General features: G+C 38.9%; 1 protein-coding gene across 1 annotated transcript in view; it reads right to left on the reverse strand.

Annotated features, from left to right (window-relative positions):
* AHCTF1 (AT-hook containing transcription factor 1) overlaps window positions 1–22,111 on the reverse strand; it is a 68,046-nt gene that overhangs the window by 3,581 nt on the left and 42,354 nt on the right. The window contains exons 21-33 of the mRNA XM_037069517.1: window positions 21,751–21,938; window positions 19,007–19,151; window positions 18,798–18,929; window positions 17,931–18,081; window positions 17,339–17,489; window positions 16,902–17,009; window positions 15,031–15,208; window positions 13,259–13,462; window positions 12,251–12,650; window positions 10,630–10,756; window positions 8,287–8,366; window positions 5,919–6,127; window positions 2,607–4,443 (exon numbers count right to left, since the gene is read on the reverse strand). Coding sequence (XP_036925412.1) covers window positions 2,607–4,443; window positions 5,919–6,127; window positions 8,287–8,366; window positions 10,630–10,756; window positions 12,251–12,650; window positions 13,259–13,462; window positions 15,031–15,208; window positions 16,902–17,009; window positions 17,339–17,489; window positions 17,931–18,081; window positions 18,798–18,929; window positions 19,007–19,151; window positions 21,751–21,938 — 3,910 coding nt within the window. The remainder of the gene's footprint in view (window positions 1–2,606; window positions 4,444–5,918; window positions 6,128–8,286; window positions 8,367–10,629; window positions 10,757–12,250; window positions 12,651–13,258; window positions 13,463–15,030; window positions 15,209–16,901; window positions 17,010–17,338; window positions 17,490–17,930; window positions 18,082–18,797; window positions 18,930–19,006; window positions 19,152–21,750; window positions 21,939–22,111) is intronic.

Consider the following 22,111-nt stretch of genomic DNA (forward strand, 5'->3'; position numbering starts at 1 on the left):
GTTAAAGGATTAAGAACAATGTGTGGCATAAGGTAAGTGCTTTATGGATGTTTAATGGTATTTGAAGAATATCATGAACAAATCTTTGAAATAAAAATTAACAAATTATAATTCAATGTTACTTCACTTACTGGGATAATAAGATGAGTTTTATGAGATGTCAAATTCTGCTTTTAAAGCAGACAATTCTTAACAAAATAATAGGCATGAGGTCAGAAATAAAAGTTATCTTTGCTCCCAGCTGATAAATGGCAGAAATAATTGGTTTTTCTGCTGGTAACCAGAGAACAACTTCGTTGGCTTTTCAAAGACTGATTCATATTCTTCACATACGCTTTAGCCAAAGGATGTACAAAACGTGTGTAAAGTGTTCAGCACCTTGCATAAGCTTCTATTAGCCAGACCAGACTCGGGCATCCGCAGACCTGGTGGTGTGCTGGTGCACACCTTCTGGGGGTGTGTGTGGGGGTGGTGAACAGCTCTCATTTATAGTGCTTGCTGATTTCTGTGGTATGAATGCTCCCACCGTGGCTGGCTCAGTAAGTTCCTGAACATTTTCACAACTGGCTCTCAGCAGCCAGGGGGAGTCGGCTCCAGGACACCAACACCGGTCTCACTGGACTTTAATTTCCTCCGAGTATAAAGAAAAAATAGTACCTATACTCAACTGGGTTTTAGTGAGAATCAAAATCATAAATGTACCCCCTAGTATGGCCTCAAGCATATGAACAGGCTCTCCTTAAACATATGCTGATGAGTAATGGAAACCAGAAAAAAAATCTATTGAAATGTCAAGCTCTACATTCTCTAGGCTATAAAACACATCTAAGAAAACTCTAAGAAACCTATCTCTTTGACAGGTTTCCAATGTAATCTAAATTTCTGGTCTAATGCTTCTGTATCCACTCTTCTCTGTACCTCCTAACCCTCCCTAAAGGAGCTTTAAAAATACAATTTAGACAGGCAAAGGGGAGAGAGATGTTCTTAAGAGTGTAAAAACTGTAATTTCAGGGCAAAAGAAGAAAGAAAATTAACTGTATCCTATGGTGTTAACTGATCCATTAAGAATACTTACAAGAACTCTGTAGGGTGGGCATTAGTACCTTCATTGTAAAGATGAGAAAAGACGGTGGGATGGGAGTAAAAGATAGAAAACTATACTTGAACAACAATGAAATTTTTAAAAAAGTAAAAAAAAAAGAGAAAAGAATCAGAAAGGTTAAATAACTTTCTACCCAGTTAGTAAGTGGCAGAAATGAGAGATCCCAACCCCAAATTTCTCATTTGAAATTTCATCATCTTGTACTATAAGGTGCCTATTTACAATACTAGAAAATCTGCAACAACTCAGGTACTTAAGAATGTTTAAGCAGTCTGTGTTAATGAGATGAAATGCCACACATGGGCACTATCAATGTGCACTAAAAACACACGCAATCCCCCGACAAAAGCCACGCACACTCAGAGAGTAAGAGCGTCAGGAAGTGCTCGTGGAATTAAGGCAGGGGAACATCCACTTCTAAGTTCTACCTTTGTACGGCAGGCATGTATTTAACAGAAAAAAGCTACAGTAGATGGTGGTTACGTAAAGATGATAAAAGATCACAGTTATTGATATGTTCGCTATATGGCACCAAAATAACTTGCTGTTTTTGTGTTTACTGTATGTCTCCAATCCAGGAGGAAAGTATAAAAGAATTCTGTTAGTAACATTCTTCTGCCACACTCATTGCAGTCTTTTTTTTAATTTTAATTTTAACATAGGCTTGGTAGTTAGCTAAAATCTCACATTTTGTCATTTCATTCTCTGTGCAAAGTAAAGGCGTGACTATTTTCATAGCACCATGAAGAAACTGTATTATATACACTACCACCAAAATCAAAGACTCAATAAAAAATTAGGGGGACCTCCTACAACTGTACATCATCTTAGGGGAAATAATTCTATGGCAAAGGGTCCTTTCCTGGGCTCAGGCTATACAAATATAACGAATGCATAAATACAATTTTTTGGAACAGTGTCATTTCTCAGAAATTCAAATATTTAAAGTTTTTGCATAATAAATGGCGATAAAAAAATATCAGCTTGCAAATTTTTAAATGGCTTTTTTCTCTTGGCCTTCCTCAAGTCAGGATGTTCTATATAGGTTCTAGCTCTATATAGGATATTCACTAATGCGTGTAAAAACACACCCAACTGTTTTAAAGTTTAAATAAACAAAACAGCAGTCACCTACCTTAGAGTCCTGAGCTATCCTAATGGGATCTAGTCAGCGATGCCACTGCCTGGACCTTTTCTTCATTATTACCTCTCAACCTTTTTTCTTAATTGCTTCCCTCACTGGTATCTTATAGGATTTTAAAAGATTATATTCAACCAGAAAATTCCTGAATCTCAAAGTAAACTTTGTAAGACCTGTAAATTTTACTATGAAAAGATCAGCAATGTTTTGCTTTGCAAGAGGAAGAAATTCCTTGTAACTATAAATCATCGTTAGAAGAAATAACCAACTAGAGCCTAATCAAATCAAATCATGTTTAAAACAATTTTGAAGCTGACGACTACATAAAATGAAAATTGTGCTTTGAATAGAAAAAAAAAGTACCTCTCTCTTTCCTTGGAACTTTTGACACAGGAGGAGAAAATACAGACTCGTTTTCTGGTTCAGAAAAGTCCAGCGATAAGACGGCCTTGCTAGCCCTCGTTCTCGTGCTGTGGGAGAGTGGAGTCAAGGTGGTTTTGGCAAGTAGTTTTTCTTCTCGGTCATTTGCTGCTTTGAGAGTCGTATCTTCCTCGACGTGTTCTTCTGATATTGAGCGTAATGAACGTTTTTGGCTTTGACTTGCAATCTTTTTTGTAATTGTTTTTTTAGAGCTCATCACTGCAACAAGTTCCTCATTTGGCACCAAAACAGGTTTTCCTACAGTTGGTTTTCCGACATCAGTATTTTCATTTTTAGCTGGGGTGTTCCTCGTAGACCGCTTCTGGGTGCTGAGAGCTCTCCTGTTCTTGGGACTTCTCTCTTCCGTACCAGCCTCAAATCCTACCTCTTGTGGTGGATCAGTTTTTCTCGGTCTACCACGTTTCCTAGGTGTGGCGGGTGTATCAAATTCTGCTTGTAGGGTCAACTGGGATGGATGGAGGGCAGAGTCTTCTCTAACATCCGACGTGTTCCCGTCTCTTTTCTTAACCCTTTTACTGTTACTACGATGAGCAGGCAGCTGCTGTTCACCGAACTTTCTATCTTGTTCACATCCTTTATTGTCAGAGGTTTCTAAATTAGTATGTCTCAATCTTTTGGTACTTCTGCTAGGACTTGCTACTTTACTCACTTTTAGGTCATTTACAATTTCAACACTTTCCTGATTTCCTACAGATTTTTGCTTTCTTTTAGGAGTCTTTTTGGTAGCAGATGAAAGCTTAGCCTCTTTTCTATAAGAAGTTTCTGTGGTGGTTGATTCCAACATTTGAGATGATCTTAATCTCCTCAATTCCCTTCCTGGAGTAACCTGTAATTCTTGTTCCACAGAATTAATACTTTCTAATGTATCTTGATTAATTTCTTTCTTTCTCCTTCCTCTTTTAGGAGTAATAGAATTTTGAGGTATTTGCTGGTTCTGAGATATTTCTTTGACATTAGAAAAGGCACTTTCAGAAGCCTCGGAAATGTCTTTTGTTTTCCTAGTTTTCTTCGTAACCGAAAACGCCAGCACTTCAGGAGTAGCGACCTCTGTTGACTCTTCCTGCTGCACTGAGTTGACATCCAGGCTTTGGACACGTTGTCTTCTTCGAGTTCTGGATGCAATCGTGTCATTAGCCTGGTTAACATCTATGGTCACTGTACTTGTTTCCTGAACAGTCTTAAACGTAGATTTGACTAACTCAGTGGAACCCATCACCTTTTGGCGTATTAAAGGTATGTTGTCATGCCTGGACTGTTCCACTGCATCCGAAGTAGTTTCTTTACCTCTTGTGTCTTTAATTACATCTAGTAAATTTTCTGCAATTGCTACTTTAATGGGTTCAGGCACATATGGTAATGTTTCTACCTTTTGGGACTCTTGATCACTAGTTATGATAGATGGCAAATTTGTAACACGTCCGTGGTTATCATTTTCCCCGGTGTAAACAAGTTTTGACTCAGTAACTGTGTTAGCTGCTTTAGCTAACACATTAGATGCTGCAGAGTCACCTGTCTCAACTTCTTCTTCACCTTCCAATATCAAGGTAAAGTTGCTCTGAGCCACAAAAAGCTCCCCATCTACTTCTGCAATGTCTCCACACTCAGCAGAGTCTTTATTATCAGGTAAGTCATGAAACTGCTGCTCTATGGTCTCAAAATTATATTGAAGCTTAAGAGTCCCCGTGGGATACTCATTAAATGAAAGATTCCTAGCCTCTTGTCCTGAATCTTGAACTTCAAGCTTTTCATTTTCAACCACCTAAAATGAATTAAAGATAAGAGACTGGTTAAAGAATTTTAATATATGTATTTTAACTCACAATGTTTTTAAGTGACCATTTCACCCTTGGTGTATGAATTTTAAACATAAACTACATTTGACAAGGCATATACTTATGGGTTTACTTAACAAAATAGCCACTTAAGCAATGAGACTTTCTCAATTAAAATAACTAGACAGAAAAGATCTTGAGGTTCTGTATGGAATTAAAGTAGCCATCCACATTTCCCTGACTATAAAAAGACGGTCTTAATTAACAAAACCTTGGAAATCATTATGATGCTAACAGTTGTGGAAAGAATTAAGGACTTACTTTATTCTCACCCAAGAAAAGCAACACCCCCCAGACCGTGTTTTAACGAAACCCCCAACTGCCTAACTGCCCACGCTGCGCTCGGCAGCACGACCCCGTAAGGTTGAAGAACAGTTCACCTACATAAGCCCCCTCGGGCTAGACTCAATCCTCTTCCCTTTGCTGGGGCTGCACAAACCATGAAATTCCTAAGGCTCTCAAGGTCAGTACCTCTCCTGCAAGGGTTTGGTGGAGGAAGGAATGCTCCTTGCATTTACCTTTTGGTAAGGGAAGGGGAGAAAAAGGAGGAGGCAGAAAGTAACAGAGAGATCTCCTGACCAAGAAGGTAGAACATCACCCCCCACCTAGACAATGACATTGTCCCACGCCCCAAACATTCAATGAGATGAGAGACTGGAAACACACAGAAATAAGGGTTACCATTTACACCACGCCCACAAGCTTTTAAGCTTTCCAGCTAAAGGAACACGGACTGTGTCCATCTATTTCACAGTGAGAACAGTCATAAAAATGAATATGGACAACCACAATACTTTTATGAGTTAAGAAACCTTCCCAATACCGTACAATTAAATTTCTATAAATAATTAAGAGTTGTTTTTTTCATCTTAAATTCATTTATCACATAAAAAGTTGCCTGCTGATAATAAGAGAGAATTGGTGGAATTTTTAGAAACCACAGGTCATATTAAGTACCAAGGAAAAAACAATCCTTCCTGGAGTGAAGCTCCACCCCAGCCAGGCGAACATCATTATCTCACAAGAATTCATGGGGAAAAAATTCCATTTCACCATATTCAATTATTTTCAAATATATGGCTTTGAGAAATTTCCCTGTCACACTTGTCTCTGGAGTATCCGTTTGCTTGTGACTGAAAGAACTTTCATTTGAACCAATACTAAGCAAAACTGTTATAACTGTGACTTAATTTAACACAGCCTTTTGGTCTTGGTTAAGTAAGGAAAACCGTTTGTGACCTTTATATTTCACAAACTACTCATACACTTTTTTAAACGCAGATTTTTAAAGAAGGTTTTTATATACTAATCAAATAAATACATTAGGCTCGAACCATGGTTTAAAACCTAACTAAATTAAGACAAAGACTGACAAAGAATTAAAAAAATTAATTTTTTTTACATGAACTTCTTGAGTATCAGGAGAACCGTCAGAAACTGGAGGCTTTTCTTCCGCTAAGTCAACACCTTCCTTTAGCACGTCAACCTCTATTTCACCGTCTTCTCTTAAACGCACTGCTGGGTCCCGTCCCGGCCCAGGCTCAGAGACAACAGGGCTCTCGGGGATAATGAGCCCCGGGCTGCCACTGCCACCGCGGACACCGGCCACAGCTGAAAGAGAAACAGGAGTCACTCGTCCACGTGTTAAGTTAAAAAAACAATACATACACACACGGTTTGGGAAGCAAACAGAAGGGAAAAGGCTACAATGCACTTGTGAGAATATTTCCTTGGAAAACATTGCTTTTCCCTTTTGATATGGGAAAAACTCCTGAGGATTTACACATTAATCCTGTTTCTTCAGCCTCCAGTTATTCAGTTTAAACAATACACGAGCTTCCCACAAAGATAAAACATAAAATTTACATTTAAAGACAGAAACATTGTTTTTCTCAACTGGAATATAACTTTTACACTCACTGTGAAACATCAATCTGACGAAAGCTGTGAGGAGCTCAGGTATTTGTTCCTTGTTAAGTTATCTGGACTGTGTTGGTCAGGGAGGTCAGATAAGCTGCTGCCCCTACCTGGTCACTGCAGACCAATCACCCGGGGCTGTGCGGTCTGGGCCTTGACCTGGCCGTGAAGAGGACTGACGGGTATCTTTCTTCTGGCAGGACGCACCCAAACGGCCACAGATACACTCTACCACTTAGAAAACACCCCCCCCCCAGCTTGGGGGTATGGGCAGCTCATCAGAAATCAATTGCTCCTTATCTCTTACCTTCCTCTTTGCCAAAATTTTATGTCATTAGCACCTGCAGGCCATATTTAGATGTAGAGTTCGTGAATGACACAACTCTCACTAAATTAAACATCCTCGAGTGTTTAATAAAAGTCAATAAAAAGATTTGAAGTAAAAAGTCCAACTAGGGAAAAGCATTTTTACACATTTAATTGATAACGGGCCTCCTAGACAAAGACTGCACATAAAAAAAATCAGAAAACGTTTTTCACCTGTCAGTTTGGCAAAGAGGAGTGGGAAAACATGCACTTTGCCTTCCACTCATCAGTGTATGAAAGCAGAAACCACCTTTATTAATAGGAAAAACAAAATATTAAAAATCTGTGCCTACTTGGTAAGTCAAAGTTCAGGAATCTACCCAACAGAAATACACGCACACACACAGATACAGACACAAGAATATTCACTGCAGAAACCAAACAGCAAAACAAAAATGGTGATCAGCCAAATGTTCAACAGTAATTAGGCTGAGCATACCAAAGGGCATCCCTGTTACGGAATACTACTAGAACCATTACAAGGACAGGATTAATCTGGACTAATAACACGGAAAACTGCCTTGAACTGGTACATAGTAAGTGCAGGACCAGGTCACGAGCCCAAGCAGTCCGGTTCCAGCCCTCTTTAGCTACCACACTTACCTACTCTTTCAATGTATGGGGGGAAATATGCACAGAAAAAAATAATTCAGGAAAAAGGCACCTTAAATGACTAACAGTGGACTCCTGAAATGGGTAACTGGGTTGTAGAGACTTTTATTTTGCATGTTGGACTTTTTCCTCCTGATTATTTTACAATAAACACGTATTCCATTCTTAACTGGAGGGGAGGTATCAGGTCTACTGAAGCCTGTCCTAAACCCCATTTTTAACGTGAGGAGCAGGAGGGTGTCACAGAGAGCACGTGCTCTAGGGTCAGCGCACCAACATCGTGTCACGGCATTATGTCCTCAAGTAAAACGTGTGGACAGGTTCTGGGCCCAGGCATCATTCAAGATGTCTTTCCCCCAAATCCAACTGTGAGCTCAGTGAGGAAAAGGTATCTTCCTGATCTCTGTACAGCCAGGGGCTAAGAGGCGGCATGGGGGGGAGGGGGGATCCATGAATTTGTTAATTTCCTTGAAGTAAATTCAGTCATCTGTATTTATTCTCTAATATAAAGTCAATCTTGGTCTTAGATGATCACAAACACAATAAAAAGGAAGCCGCCCTGTGCAGATACGAGTCCCAGAAGATCAAGAAGCAGTCATGTAGTCTGGCCGGGGACTGGTGACTTACTTTGCTCTTCTTTGATGTTCTGAAGGAAAGTATGCCCACAAAAACCATTCTAACATTTGCACCATTAGACTCATGGAGGGCCATACAAGTAACCCACTGTTTTGATAGCTGACACACCTCTACACACCAGAGGGAAAAAAATCTGGAGAATGGACGCCTTTGTTCTAAGAGTAGAATTCTTTAAAATTACTTCGTTTTAGTGTTTGAATAAAGTAAAAATAATACAAACATTGACTGTTGACTGTTACCTGTCTGAGTTGTAGAGGTGCAGGCTTCAACTGTTACTTCTTCTGAAACTGGTACCTTGGGCTTCTGCGTAAGGGTTTTCCTATAGAGACAGAAATACAAACTTTACAGTGTGAGAAGATCCTGTCTGCTCTAACACACTTCAAACCTTACTCCCTAGGGCTCCTACCTGTCGAACTGCTGAAAAAACCAACAGTTCAGGGAAATTAACATGATGCAAGTTCATTGTGAACTTCACTATCAAAGTTACAAGTGAACTTAGAAACAAGTAATGCTGTATTTGTTTTTCCTATTTTCTAATATTTTACTTTGTTGGCAATAATGGCATGGCCTTAAACTACCAGAAAAATGATTTTAAAATGTTTTATTTATTTTTAAAGAGGGGGAAGGAGGGAGAAAGAGGAAGAGAAACATCAATGTGTGGCTGCCTCTCACATGCCCCCTACTGGTGACCTGAACCACAACCCAGGCATGGGCCCAGACTGGGAATCGAACTGATGACCCTTTGGTTTACAGGTTGGCACTCAATCCACTGAGCCATACCAGCCAGGGCTCTTATGCCAACTTTTAAACTATGGCCACAATTTCCAAGTAAGTCCATGGAGTATGGGATATTTCCTATATACTCAGTAGAAGCAGGTTCAGTATTTTAATGCTAACTGTAAAGAGCAAGATAAATAACTCAGAATGGGAGACAATGGCACCTGTATTAATGTACTTTGTTAAATTAAGTTCTGGATATATGTTGATAATGATCCTTCCCTATTCTTAGCCTTTCCCCAAAACCCAACTAAAGCATGTTAATTTTTAAAAATGGAAAAAACAATTATAACACAAATTCAAGAAAAAGCATGTACATGGCCTGTATACACATATGTTTATAGAGACATCTGAAAGATTATCTCAACCACAATGTTTATAGTAAGAGTACAAACTAAACTAGTTTATATTAAAAAGAGAAACTCGCTTGCCCAGATGGAGGACATTCACTGAGATGACCACAGAGTTTCCTGTCCCGTGATTGCTCTTTGCCTTGTGATTGTTATAATTATCCATCAGACCCAATGCAAGAAATGTGAGCCTCCATTAGACTAAAAAAATGAGAAATAAGTAATACAACAGTCTGGACAATTTCTTCATGTTGTTTTCGCCCACCTTTTTTCCATGAAGGCCTAGCAAAGATTCCAGCCAATCAGGGTTTCTCTCCTCAGAGAAATGTGTGATTAAGTTCAGTCTCGGAGAAGTGACTATTATGATACTGACTTCTGTGGGCGGTTTATGAAGTCACTCTCAGGACTTACTAAGTAATAAACCATTTACAATGTATTTAATTATATTTTATGTGTGTTCAATTTAGTACATTATTCTTACTATTTAAAAAATTTTTAATTGATTTTTAGAGAGAAAAGAAGAAAAAGAGGCAAAGAGATCTGGATTTGTTGTTCCACTTATTCATGCATTCAGTGGTTGATTCTTGTATGTGCCCTGACTGGGGATTGAACCTGCAACCTTGGTGTACTGGGACAATGTTCTAACCAACTGAACTCCTTGGCCAGGACTTCTTACTACTTCTTAATAATGAAAAATTACAACTTGTTGGGTGTCCCCTACAGTGGTGTCCCTGTATCACTGTCAGTGCTGATGTGCAAGGAGTCCAGTGTTGCGCTGAAATCAGGAGCCTGTGTCACTGATCAGCTCGGCTAACTCCCAGCAGAGGGAGTGCTGTACTGACTTATACCTCACCACCAGCTGCTCCTCTCGTCGTGGACCACAGGCCGTTTGGAACCTGGTGTCCATCCGTTAGACCACACTTCAGCAGCACTGCCCTGCATCGTCGGGCACACCTTCTAAATGTGCAAGTGCTAAATGAAACTAATTTGGAGCATTAGCAGCTCACATAGTCATTCAAACACAATTAAAACTCGTATCAGTCAAATGGCAGGAGAAAATGGGCTCTGAGCCATCTCCCCTGTGCCCCACCTGGGTGCTACAGGAAACTCGCACAGCTCACCCTGGAACCGATGGAGATGGAGGGCATGAAGGAATGAATGCACAACTGTGCAGGAAACTTTCAGTCTTCAACAAAAACAGGGCCAGCGGACAACGTGAGTTCTACCCCATTCCATCACCATCTCATTCCTGGAAATGTTTAGCATCATTCTAAGGTTTCATAACACTGTAAGCACTAAATAACACGCAACTGTATGAATGAACTTAACAGAAAACATGAACAAATATGGATGTGTCAGAGATCTAAGTAAGAGCCACCTATGCACAGACTATTTTCCTACTGGTTCAGTTTCATTAGGCATTATTAATATTCGAAGTTTTCTCTAAAAACTTACCGTTCATGGGTTGATGGTAAAGAAAGAGGAGCTTCAATCCCCTGAACAGGGCTCACGTGGTTTAATCCTGAAAGTGCTGCCTCCTCTGCAACTGAGAGACCCTGTGTCTCCGCATCTTCGGAGGGGCCTGTAAATCACACATAGACCAATTCACTTAACCTACAGCATTCAAATCGGCAGTACTTTCCCCCATTTTAAAGATACTAAAAAAAACAAGTATAGCCCTGGCTGGTGTAGCTCAGTGGATTGAGCGCAGGCCTGTGAACCATGCAATCGCAGTTCGATTCCCAGTCAGGGCACATGCCTGGGTTGTAGGCCAGTTCCCAGCAGGGGACTCACGAGAGGCAACCATACATTGATATTTCTCTCCTTCTCTCCTTTCCTTCCTCTCTAAAGATAAATAAATAAATAAATAATATTAAAAAAAAAAAATAAGTATATAGTTACAGTGCTTATCCCAGGTCACAAACCTAGGTAAGGAGCTGAGCTAATAAGATTCAAACTAGCCTGTTTCACTCTAGTTTATGCTACATAATTCCCCCACAAAAACAATAAAACTTTCTATTTGAGACTGCCTTATCATTTTAGCAATATCAATTAAGATACTCCCATGAAGATCCTCACCTACTATTTACCATTTCAGTGGAATGTTGCATAGGAGAATGATACAAACTTCCAAACATATGCTGCTTTTGAAAAGTCCTAAATTCTCAGAGCAGTTAAGAAAAGCTTACATTTATTAAAGATATCATAGCCCAAACTTCACTGAACTAACATCTTAAGAAACCTTAGTTCAGCTCAGGCAGAAAATATTTCCCAAAAGAAGCCACTATGACCCAGATTTTCATAAAAGCATTTGGTTTTACAGATTTAAAGTTAGGAGTTACCTTTAAGTAAGTTTGTTAAAACTATGCCAGGGTAAGAAACAAAATTAGTTTTCCAGCCCACCAGGACCACTCTTCCCCCTTCTCTCCCATGTTCCCCGGACCCCGTCTGTGTTCCCCAGCATATCACTATGAAGTGACGCTGAAGGTGCCCGTCTGCTGACGTAATCCGTGGGACTCGAAACTACAGGTGAGCAGGGCCGTGTCTGCCTCACTCATCTCAGCAACAAGTGGCCCACACGGGGAAGCCCACCTGCTGCTGCGCATATATTAGGGGCTTAACATTTTTGAGACAAACATGTAAGACAATAGACTCATGGGCTTTTGTACATTCATTTTGACTGTCCAGTGATGATTTTGAAGGTAGGGATGGAGAGTAAAATGAATTTCTTGGTTTCAGAGCAGCGTTTTAGATAAGCGGATACATTAAAAACCGAAACAGCAACCTTGTCTAAAGTTAGTATTATTTCTCATAGCTGTCAGAAGGCTTTTAAGTCAGAGTGAGAACTGACACTTCCTCCTTAAACATCACCGTTCTTTTCTAAATTTCATTTCCAAATTAAAAAAAGGACACACATAAAAAGTTCTCTCCTCTAATTTACTTCCATCTTTACTTGTAAGTTGTGTGTATTGGGTGATGTAATTAATTAACCCAGACCCTTTTCTTATGGTGAAAAAATTCTGTTACAATGAGGGACATCGATGGCCAGTTTGAGTATCTGGAAATGAGTTCTTACCGATTTGTTTCTCTGGGTCTAGAGGAGTTACTTCCAATTCAAACACATCTTTTTCGCCATGCTTCTCAGTTTTATCAGTTAAGTTAGTAATTGATTCAGCGGAAGAGCTCATTGGCTTAGAGGCCATGAAAATATATTCAAATTCTCCTGGTGATGGTGCATCTTGATACTCCAGTGATTCAGTTGAAATATCGCTATTTTCTTTGCTCACATCCAGTGTTTCCAAACTCTGTGAAGGTGTATTCTGTGACCTCACATCCATTTCTCCATGGTCCACTTCAGGGCTAATCAGGGAAAAAGATGTCTTATCTTTGTTCTTCAGCCATTCAGTTTCTCCTGGAATTCCAGATTTATAAAAAGGCATGGTAACAAATCCTTTTGTTTTGCTATCATCTGCAGTCTGTTAAATAAAAGGTTTTGAAAAAAAATTTACTAGTAAAAATCATAGTCAAGTCTACGCTATCCATCCCAAACACACCCACCCTTTCCACATGCAGTATTTCTCCAAATTCTCAATTGAATTTCATGTATTCAAAATCTGTTCTCTTTAGATATATGATTAAACTTAGTAACTGTTGATGTTTCCCTAATTCATAAATCAGTATTTCCAGGACTTCCATAGGCAACATGGGTTCCTATTAACCCAGAGTGGGGCTCTAAAGATAGACCCCCTGAAACAACCAACCAGTTAGGCACTTAATAAAAGATGCAAAAACAATATAGATTAAAAACAAAAAAACGTGGACTGAAAGTTAGATCTTCATTCTAGTCCCATTTCTGCCACCAAAGACCTACTTGTAGGCCATTTCTTTGGTGCTTCTGAGCCCTTTCTTCCTCCACCTGTAAATGATGGGTTTGGCTCGGTCAATATCCTAGTTCCTTTCCGATTTCATGAATTGCATGTAAAAACCTACAGTGATAGTGATACTATTTAAATTGATTTATCTAACTTTTACTTATGGGAACTAATATATTCTTAAGTCTTTTTGTTCCAAATGTCAAACTTACTCTAGCAATCCATTTTGTGGTCATGCCTTCTTCCATGAATGAAATTCTAGTTTCTTTAAGTCGTAGAGGAGGAGTAAGAGACCTCCCAGGTGACTGAGAGGGAGATGCTAAAGGTGTTGATCGAAGACCAGACCTTAGGATGGACTGAGGAGTGAACTCAGCAAATCCAGAGGAGGTAACTGACATGGCCAGGGTTTTAGCTTTCTATGACAGCAAATGGGGAAAGAGTAAAAGAGTCCATTAGTGTCTGTAAAAGGCACACACCTAAGGACAGACAGCGTCAACTGAGTCACAGAGGTGGCTATATTCTTATCTCTAATAAACACATCAATGACAAATTTTAATACAGATCACTGGAACGAAAATATAAACTGTTCACAACATTCTATATTGAAGACTACAAAACATAAAAGTCCATTTGTAATTATTCTAAAGCCTTTGGTTACTCCCAGTTTAAAGTCAACTTAAAAAAAGTGCACAGGTAAGATGAATTATTTACCTCCTGGTTAGAGAACTGTAGATGGGCTACAGAGATGATACAGTGTGATGAACAGAGTCTGGCTTATCTACAGCAATATGACCTAAATCAGTGAGACTGACTTTAAGAATGTTTTAGAATACAACAGTACCTGAACTACTTATAAAAAAGCCTCTGAAGATTTATTATAGTGAATAAAAATAATTAGCACAGAGACTATTTAGGTAGTAAAACCCCCATTAGATTACTGAATCTGTTACAACATTATACTGATTTTCCCCCCAGATTATTTTGGCAGCAGGTACAAAATTATCCTGATTTAATTTCATTTAAACCTAGCAATAGACAATATAAAATTATTGTTTCCCTCCCTCTTTTTAAAGGGTTTTATTCATTTCTTTTTAGAAAGCAGAGAAAGGAGAGAGAAAGAGAGAAACACTAATATGTGAGAGACACAACAATAGGTTGCCTCTCCCTCACTCCCAAGTGGGGACCCGGCCTGCAACCCAGACATGTCTTGACTGGGAATTCAACTGGCAAACTTTTGGGTCAGAGGCCAGCACTCAATCCACTGAGCCATACCAGCCAGGGCTGGATCGTTTTTCTTGATTTAAAAAAAAAAAAGTTAGAAAATCTGTATTGGACATTAAGTGTCAGGAAGTTAATAGTCTTAGTAATTTTCTTTTCAACTTATTTTAAGATGAGCATTTACTGAAGTATCTTTTAGTCAACCTGAAAAATAAGAAAATTCCCTGGCTCACTACAAATACTAGATATCAAGAAACAATTTTTAAAACAATGAAAAAAGATTCTAGATTTGGATCTAAAAGAATGGACAAGGAGCTAGGGGATAACATACGTAAAACATTGTGACAATATGAAGGTGAAAAAACCCCTGTTAACTTGTCATCCTAAGTTTAGTTTTGTGGTTTCTCAGATAGTAATTTATCAGAGAGCGTGGAGTGCAGGCGATTTAAAGACAAGTATCGGTTAGTGGGAGAGACTAACAGTTTATACTTGCATCAAAGGAGTCAGAGAACTAAAATAAATAAGCCTGAGAACTAAAAAGCATTTGACAGAACAACAGCAAAATGCTATCAGAAGTAGAATTAAAAATAAAAATAAAAAAGCAAACCCAAGAACATGAAAGCATTTTTTCAAAGGATACGGGCCAATTCAGAATGACCACACAGAGCCATGCATTACTTTCAGAACAATACATTTGTTCACTTAGAGTATAATGCCAGTTAAGCACAAAGGATACATTTTGTAAAGTCTGCTTAGTAACACTCACCTTAATGACAGCAGGAGTTTCAAGTAAATGTAACTCAGAAGCCCTGGAGGTATTTTGATATGATCCTTTCAATTGTGAACTGGATGCTAGGTCCAAAGAAAATCTTGGGGGGGTTTGCTGAATAAACCCCAAACATCGAGAAAGCTGTGGAACAGGATGAACAACCAAATCCAAGAGTCTGTAATGAAAGTACACATAGTAAGAAAGTTACCGGAATTTTTCTTTTCCTAAGTTATACTAATAAAACGAGAATTTAGTATTCCATTTAATTACTCAGGCTTCTACAATCACTGATAAATATGATAACTACATGAATATAAATATAAATTCAGTCAAGTGCATTAATTAAATGCATATTCAAAAATGTAAGAAAATCAGCCCTGGAGTGGCTCAGTAGATCGGTCTGTGAACCAAAGGGTTGCCAGTTCGATTCCCAGTCACCGCACATGCCTGGATTGCAGGTCAGTTCCCCAGTAGGGGCCATGTGAGAGGCAGCCACACACTGGTGTTTCTCTTCCTCTCTTTCTCAATCCCTTCCCGTTCTCTAAAAATAAATAAATCTTTAAAAAGTCAGAAAATTGCCCTGGCTGGCGTAGCTCAGTGGATTGAGCACAGGCCTGCGAACCAGAGGATCGCGGTTCGATTCCCAGTCAGGGCACATGCCTGGGTTGCAGGCCAGTTCCCTGCAGGCCAACTCCCAGCAGGGGACACATGAAAGGCAACCATACATTAATGTTTCTCTCCCTCTCTCCTTCCTCTCCAAAGATAAATAAATAAATAAAATCTTTAAAAAAACAAAAAAAACAAGGTTCCCTGGGAACCTTGTCTAAAAAAAATAAAGTCAGAAAATTAATTCAGCAGCAAAAATGGGGAACAAGAAGTTTAGATAACAACTGGTTTTTCAAAAGTGGAGGGCAGGGGGCATTCTAGTCCTCCTTCCTCCCTTTCCCACCAATGTTTGATGAACCCCTACAATACTGTATGTCAGGCATTTATTTTCAAATGACGATGAACTGCTAATGATTGAAAATACGGAAGAAAACACAGCAGCACTTCCCAGCAACCCACTTGCCACAATCCACGTGCATCTACACATCAAAATTCCTTTCACTCACATGTGATGTCCATAATAAACACTGGTTTATTCTACCTTTACAGTTCTCCTCACAACAAAGACTAGACTGACCAACAACAAAAAGGTCAGTTTTTTTCAAATGAATGAGGTTAGTGACAAAAATGGAATCTGAACTGTTTTCTCTAATGCCCTGGTCCCAGTTCACTTCAAATGATAAAACTGATCTCACTGACGACTTGTATTAAAGCAGGCACAGTCCCAAAGAGCTTAACAACTCAAATTATAAATAAACGACTGAAACCTGAAAGTAAAATTTTCAGGTTACAATTGTTGGTGGACCATATAGGTCACTCCTTTCCCCGATTTCTTAATAAACAGTCTACATTTTTACTATCCCACAATGCCTGTCTTCATTTTCCTTCTAATGTTAATAGAAGAAAGTTTACTTCTTTCTAATTTTAGGACTGTATAACTGTAACTACTCCTTAACTGTTAAGGAGCTGAAATCACATTCAGCCCTTCGAAGGCAACTGCGAGGCTGATGGGCCCCCGGGGGGAATGAGTCTGACAGCCCTGCGCTAAGCGTCTGAAATCATTAAGCCAAACTCTCAGTAGTCTACCAGCTGGTGTAAAATTTACCACAATTACTGTGTTACTGCCCAAATTATTTTAAAAAGCAAGCACTAAGAACTCACTGAAGAAATTAAAACTATTTGTAAAATTTTAAAGATAATTAAAAACTGGCGTAATTACTGTCTAACATTGTTTCTTTAAAAACGATTAAACAAATTCTTACCTAGAAACTTTCTGTGATGCTTTTAAGATTGGTGTTCCAACGAATGCTCCAGGCAGTTGGTAATCTGGGAGAGAACACACTACAGGAGATGGTCCTTCTATGTTAGGACTACAAAGAAAATGAAATGTAACTTTTGATTAGGTATCACAAGGAACATTAAAATATTAGGGGAGTAAGATGGTGGAGAAAGGCTTCTGTTTTTTTTACTCTGAAGAGTTCTGATTATTTACAAATACCAAAGAAAATATTTGCTTTTTCCAACAAAAATACTTGCTTTTAAGGACAAAAAACATTCTTCTTGTAACAGTAGCCAGCATAAAGAGTTTTTCCTTTTTACATACACTAATCGACTCTAAGGCGGTATGTTTATGAACACTGCTGCTATCCAGGAAAGATGAACAAGGAACATGACCATAAAAAGTGTAAGAGAAACACACCTGTTGTAGGCCAAGATGCTATTTTTAGGTTCATCACTTTTCCAAACCTCCCCAACTTTAGATAGCACGTTATGGATGAAAGTGGATCTTGTTAACACACTCCCTATTACAGCTTGCTTTGGAACAGCTGACAATGGTTTGGGCCGTGAAACTGTCAAATGAAGAACGCAGGATTTAATGTCATCTCTAACACCAGGATTTTATTGATAGTAAATTAATATATAAGTAACTGGAAAACAGATAAGAGTCCAGTTAAAACTGTATTTGGTTTAACAACATCTATGCAGAAATTTAACAATTTGGGCTTTTACGAAACGAAAAATTATTCTACATGGTCTCTAAATGTTGGACAGGAGTCTCAAAAGAAATAAAAAGAGTTCTTTCATTCTTTATTACATTACTAAATAAACTGTAAAAGCTCCCAAGAAAGCCTTACATTTTGGGGGTAGAATGGCCAATAGAAAAAAAAAAGCACCACTGTGATGATTCAAAACAAAAACTGCACTGAAATATAAGATAGTGATGGTGGCAGAACGTAAATCATTCATTGTCTTCTAATTTAATACTTAGACATTTTTCAATGAAACCTTACCTTTTCGAATAATTGACAGTGCTGATACACGGTAAGGCTTAGCTTGCTCAATGGCTAATTTTCGATGGATTCTAGGAAGAACTTTCCCATATTGGTCTAATATAGAATTTCGAGCCACTGATCTTTCCCGCAAGTGAGGATCTCGATCATTCTATTGAAGAGATCATAAATGGTAAAAATTTAATCTTCAAGCATGTTAGGTGGTATGTTTATGTTTAAAATATAATTATGACTACCCAAGAACAATTCCTTCCTCCCTACTCAGGCATTCTTCTAAACCAAGGACCTCACATACACAATTACTTTACCAGACCTTATCCATCAATACATTCCAAGTCTTTCCTAACCAACCTTGTCTCTTCTTAACTCATAAAAACACCAGTTGTCATTTACTAAGTTTCTCCATGTGTCAGTAATGTGTACCTGTTACTTCACACCCGCTCACCTCTGTACATCCTCAGAAAGAGGTGTTACTGTCTCACGTGCGAGGAGCCCAAGACAGAGAGAGACGTTCCAAGTATGCAGCGAACTAAGACCAGCCTGCCCCCCGAGACACACACTCTCTATGCTGGGTGCTTCCTACTGCTGTGCCCCACTGCACTCCCTCGCTGTCCCTGAGGAAAGGGCTTAGTCTGGCAAGATGGTAGACAGATACTTAATTCTTTTATATATGCCACTTCTGTGTAAGTAAATAATAAAACCCTGTTCCTAATTCTGCTATAGAAGGTTAAGAGGAGGACTGATTCTCCAAGCTCAGATTGATATAAAGCCTGGTGGTTGGTTCCAAAACTACAAGCTCTTGTCTAACCAAGCTGCTGATTTTCCTTACTCTCTCGCACTTCCCGTAATAAGACAAGAGGACTATACCGTGACATTGCTCTTCAGAGTTTGGTTCAGTTTCAAGGCAGGGATGTAATCAGCACGCTGTAAATGGTGAACCAAAAGGAATTCGTGGTTCCGAACACTGGTGCTGGACCGCAAAAACCTCACCAAACACTCCTAGGAAGAACACGATGACTTTTGTGAGCAACGGACACATGCTGAGTTTCCGACAGTTTCTCCTGGGGGGTCCTCACCTGCTCAGTGTCGGTGAAGGGCAGCTTCAGCAAGTCCTCCATCAAGCCCATCTCCTGGCAGACTTGGTACATGTGCTTCAACAGCCCCTCGGCGTTCCGGCCGTTGGCATGGCGTCGCAGCACACTCCAGGCCTCAATCATGCACCTGAAGGCAGCGTTTAGCCAAGTTTAGCTTCACAAAGCCATTTAAAATGCTCACAACAATTAATCCACCTGAAGATTCTCAAAGATACTTTGTACATTTAATTTAAGGGCACTTTTATAGAATACTCATCACCGCATCATAACCAAGTTTGCTAATGTCAACAGGGCATAATACAGACTTAACTTTATGCTGTTCTGTATCACTTGAGTATAAAATACTGGGAAAACAAAAAAGGTCAAGATAGAAAACTAATGTGGTGTGGATAAAATGGAAAGATTAAACGGTGTGACAGAGAAAGCCAGGCTCTTAAAAAAGTGACAGCATGAGGAAGAAGAGTAGGAAAGAAAACGAATAAAGATGGAAACAACCATACAGTTTATGAGGAGGAGAAGAAGTTAAGCTTAGTAACAGAAGACTTTAGCTGACCTATAGCAAGATCTGGCTGCAGAACTTGATCAAATGAGACAGTACGAAGTACCATGTGTGGTCACTGAGATATCCTTCTGTGAGCAACAGGTCACTGAATGAAGCAATGTTTCTCATGATATACTGGTAAGTTAAAAAAATCTAAAACAGTACAGTGATTATAATTTTTAAAATGTAACAATAAACAAAGCCCATAGATGTTTATGTATTTCTTAGATAACATTTAACCTGGCACTTAGGATTTTTGAGGGACTGGTAACTTTCAAGGCAGAAGTGGACAGAATAAAAAGATAGTCAATAGAAATATAAAGGAAATGGACAACAACTGAGAAGGGTGGAAATGGGAGGGAGGGGGGAACATGGGGGTGGGATGGGATGGGAGTAATAGAAAACTGTACTTGAAAAATAATTAAATTTAAAAAATTGGAAAAAAAAGAAATATAAAGAAAATAATTTTCCTAGAAAATTATTCCTAATTTTGAGGTGCCCTGGCTGATGTAGCTCACTGGATTGAGCACGAGCCTGAGAACAACACGATCGCGGTTCGATTCCCAGTCAGGGCACATGCCTGGGTTGCAGGCCAGTTCCCAGTGGGGGACACATGAGAGGCAACCACACATTGATATTTCTCTCCCTCTCTCCTTCCCTTCCTCTCTGCCTGAAAATAAATAAATAAAACATTTTTAAAAAAAGCTTTAGCGGTAATTTTTATGGAAGTAATAACAAACACTGAAATACAGATTGGTAAACACATGACCTCTATAAGAAACGGAGTGTATCAGCCATTACTATTCATAATGAGATAAATGTTAGGGAATTGAGTGGGCCCTCGTGTTTATTTCTGAATGTAGTATACAAGACACAACGTTGCTAGACTTCTGGAGAGTGGATAATTGAAGCTTCACTGTACTTAAGAGAAATAAAGTTTAGAAATTACATTACATAATGTTTGCTATGGTAAAGGAAGAGGAAATGAGAATCTAGCAAATCAGAGAAATGGGCTGTGAATGAATCAAAGGACAATGGAACCAAAAGGAAGAAAACAGCAGTCTTATATGCTGGTGTGGATCAGTGGATTGCGGGCCAGGTCCCTGGTCTGGGGGTCCATGACGGGCAGACGACTGAGGTGCCTCTCCCTCTCTTTCTCCTTCTCTCCCCCCCTCTCTAAAAAAATAAATGAAATCTTTAAAGGTGTTTTTTCTAAGGTTCGAACACCTGCACTTTGATGCAAGCACTAGTGATCAGTTACCATCTCTTTAAAGCTTACATGGAACTGAAAAACATGTACATGCTACTCGCCAACCCAGTATTAAAGCTCTTTATCCATTTCTCACATCTACCTTCTTACATTCATTCCAGACATTTTTTAAGGCTAGCCAAACACTTTTAAAAAAATTGATCTTGAGAGAGAGATAGAGAAAAAATAACACTTTTTTATTCCACTTTTTCATGCATTCATTGGTTATTCCTTGTATGTGCCCTGACCAGGGATTGAACCCTCAACCTTGGTGTACTGGGATGACTCTTTAACCAACTCTGCTACCCAGCCAGGGCCTAACCAATCCCTTTTGTTCACCCAAATTCTTTCCTCATATACTGCCTAATCCATTACTTTTGAGGACATTTTAAGTTTCTACATGTTTAGCCAACCTACTATTGAACTATAGAACTCTTCTCCTGATTCAACCCTGTCCCCTCAGAAATACATTCTATTTAACCAAACAGAACAAAGAAAATTTAGCTTTCATAGTAAAGACACCAACTTGCTGTTTCATTTACAAATGACAACTTTGGGTGAATAAAATGACCAATTTCTAAAAATACAAAAATAATCATTGAAAACAAAAGAAAACAATATGATATGTATATAAAGTTACAATTTGGGAAGAAATATCAACTCTAAGGAATTTCCCCAACTAATTTAACTAACAAGAAATGCAATTACCAGACTACTACATTTTCAGTCATGCCATTTAACTTGTCACCATTAATATAATGACAGATACAATGACAACAGCAATATTGCTATAGCATAAATGGTGGCAAACACATCACACTGATTATAATGTAATACAACAAAAGCAAAACATATTACTACTACCCATTTCATCAATTTCATCGTATTAACAGACACAATCAAGAGTTCAATGGTACTTTCAAAATATGCACTTACTTATTAAGAAGCAAAACATCGATGTGAAGGGTAACATCAGTATCACTGGACACTGTTGGCTTCATCGTCTGAATGTATCTGAGGGCCTGTCTGTGCTCGCCCTGACTCATGAAGGCGTGAATGATCTTTGAATGCTGCCAGGACTCGGGTTTTGCAGTAGCTGGATGAAACAGAAGGTCCAAACCATTCTGCAAAATAAACATGAAAATTGGTAAACACAAATACAATGCTCTGCATTTAGACAAAGTATCATATCTTTAAAAAGAGAGGCATTACTAAAGCCACAAAAATCAAGATAAAACCATTGTAAATATAAACTGATCTATTTTAATCTAGAATATACTTTAAACAGCAGCCTTAT

Source organism: Sturnira hondurensis, unplaced genomic scaffold, assembly GCF_014824575.4.
Source record: "Sturnira hondurensis isolate 20B ecotype Veracruz unplaced genomic scaffold, ASM1482457v3 Scaffold0018525, whole genome shotgun sequence".
NCBI lineage: Eukaryota > Metazoa > Chordata > Mammalia > Chiroptera > Phyllostomidae > Sturnira > Sturnira hondurensis.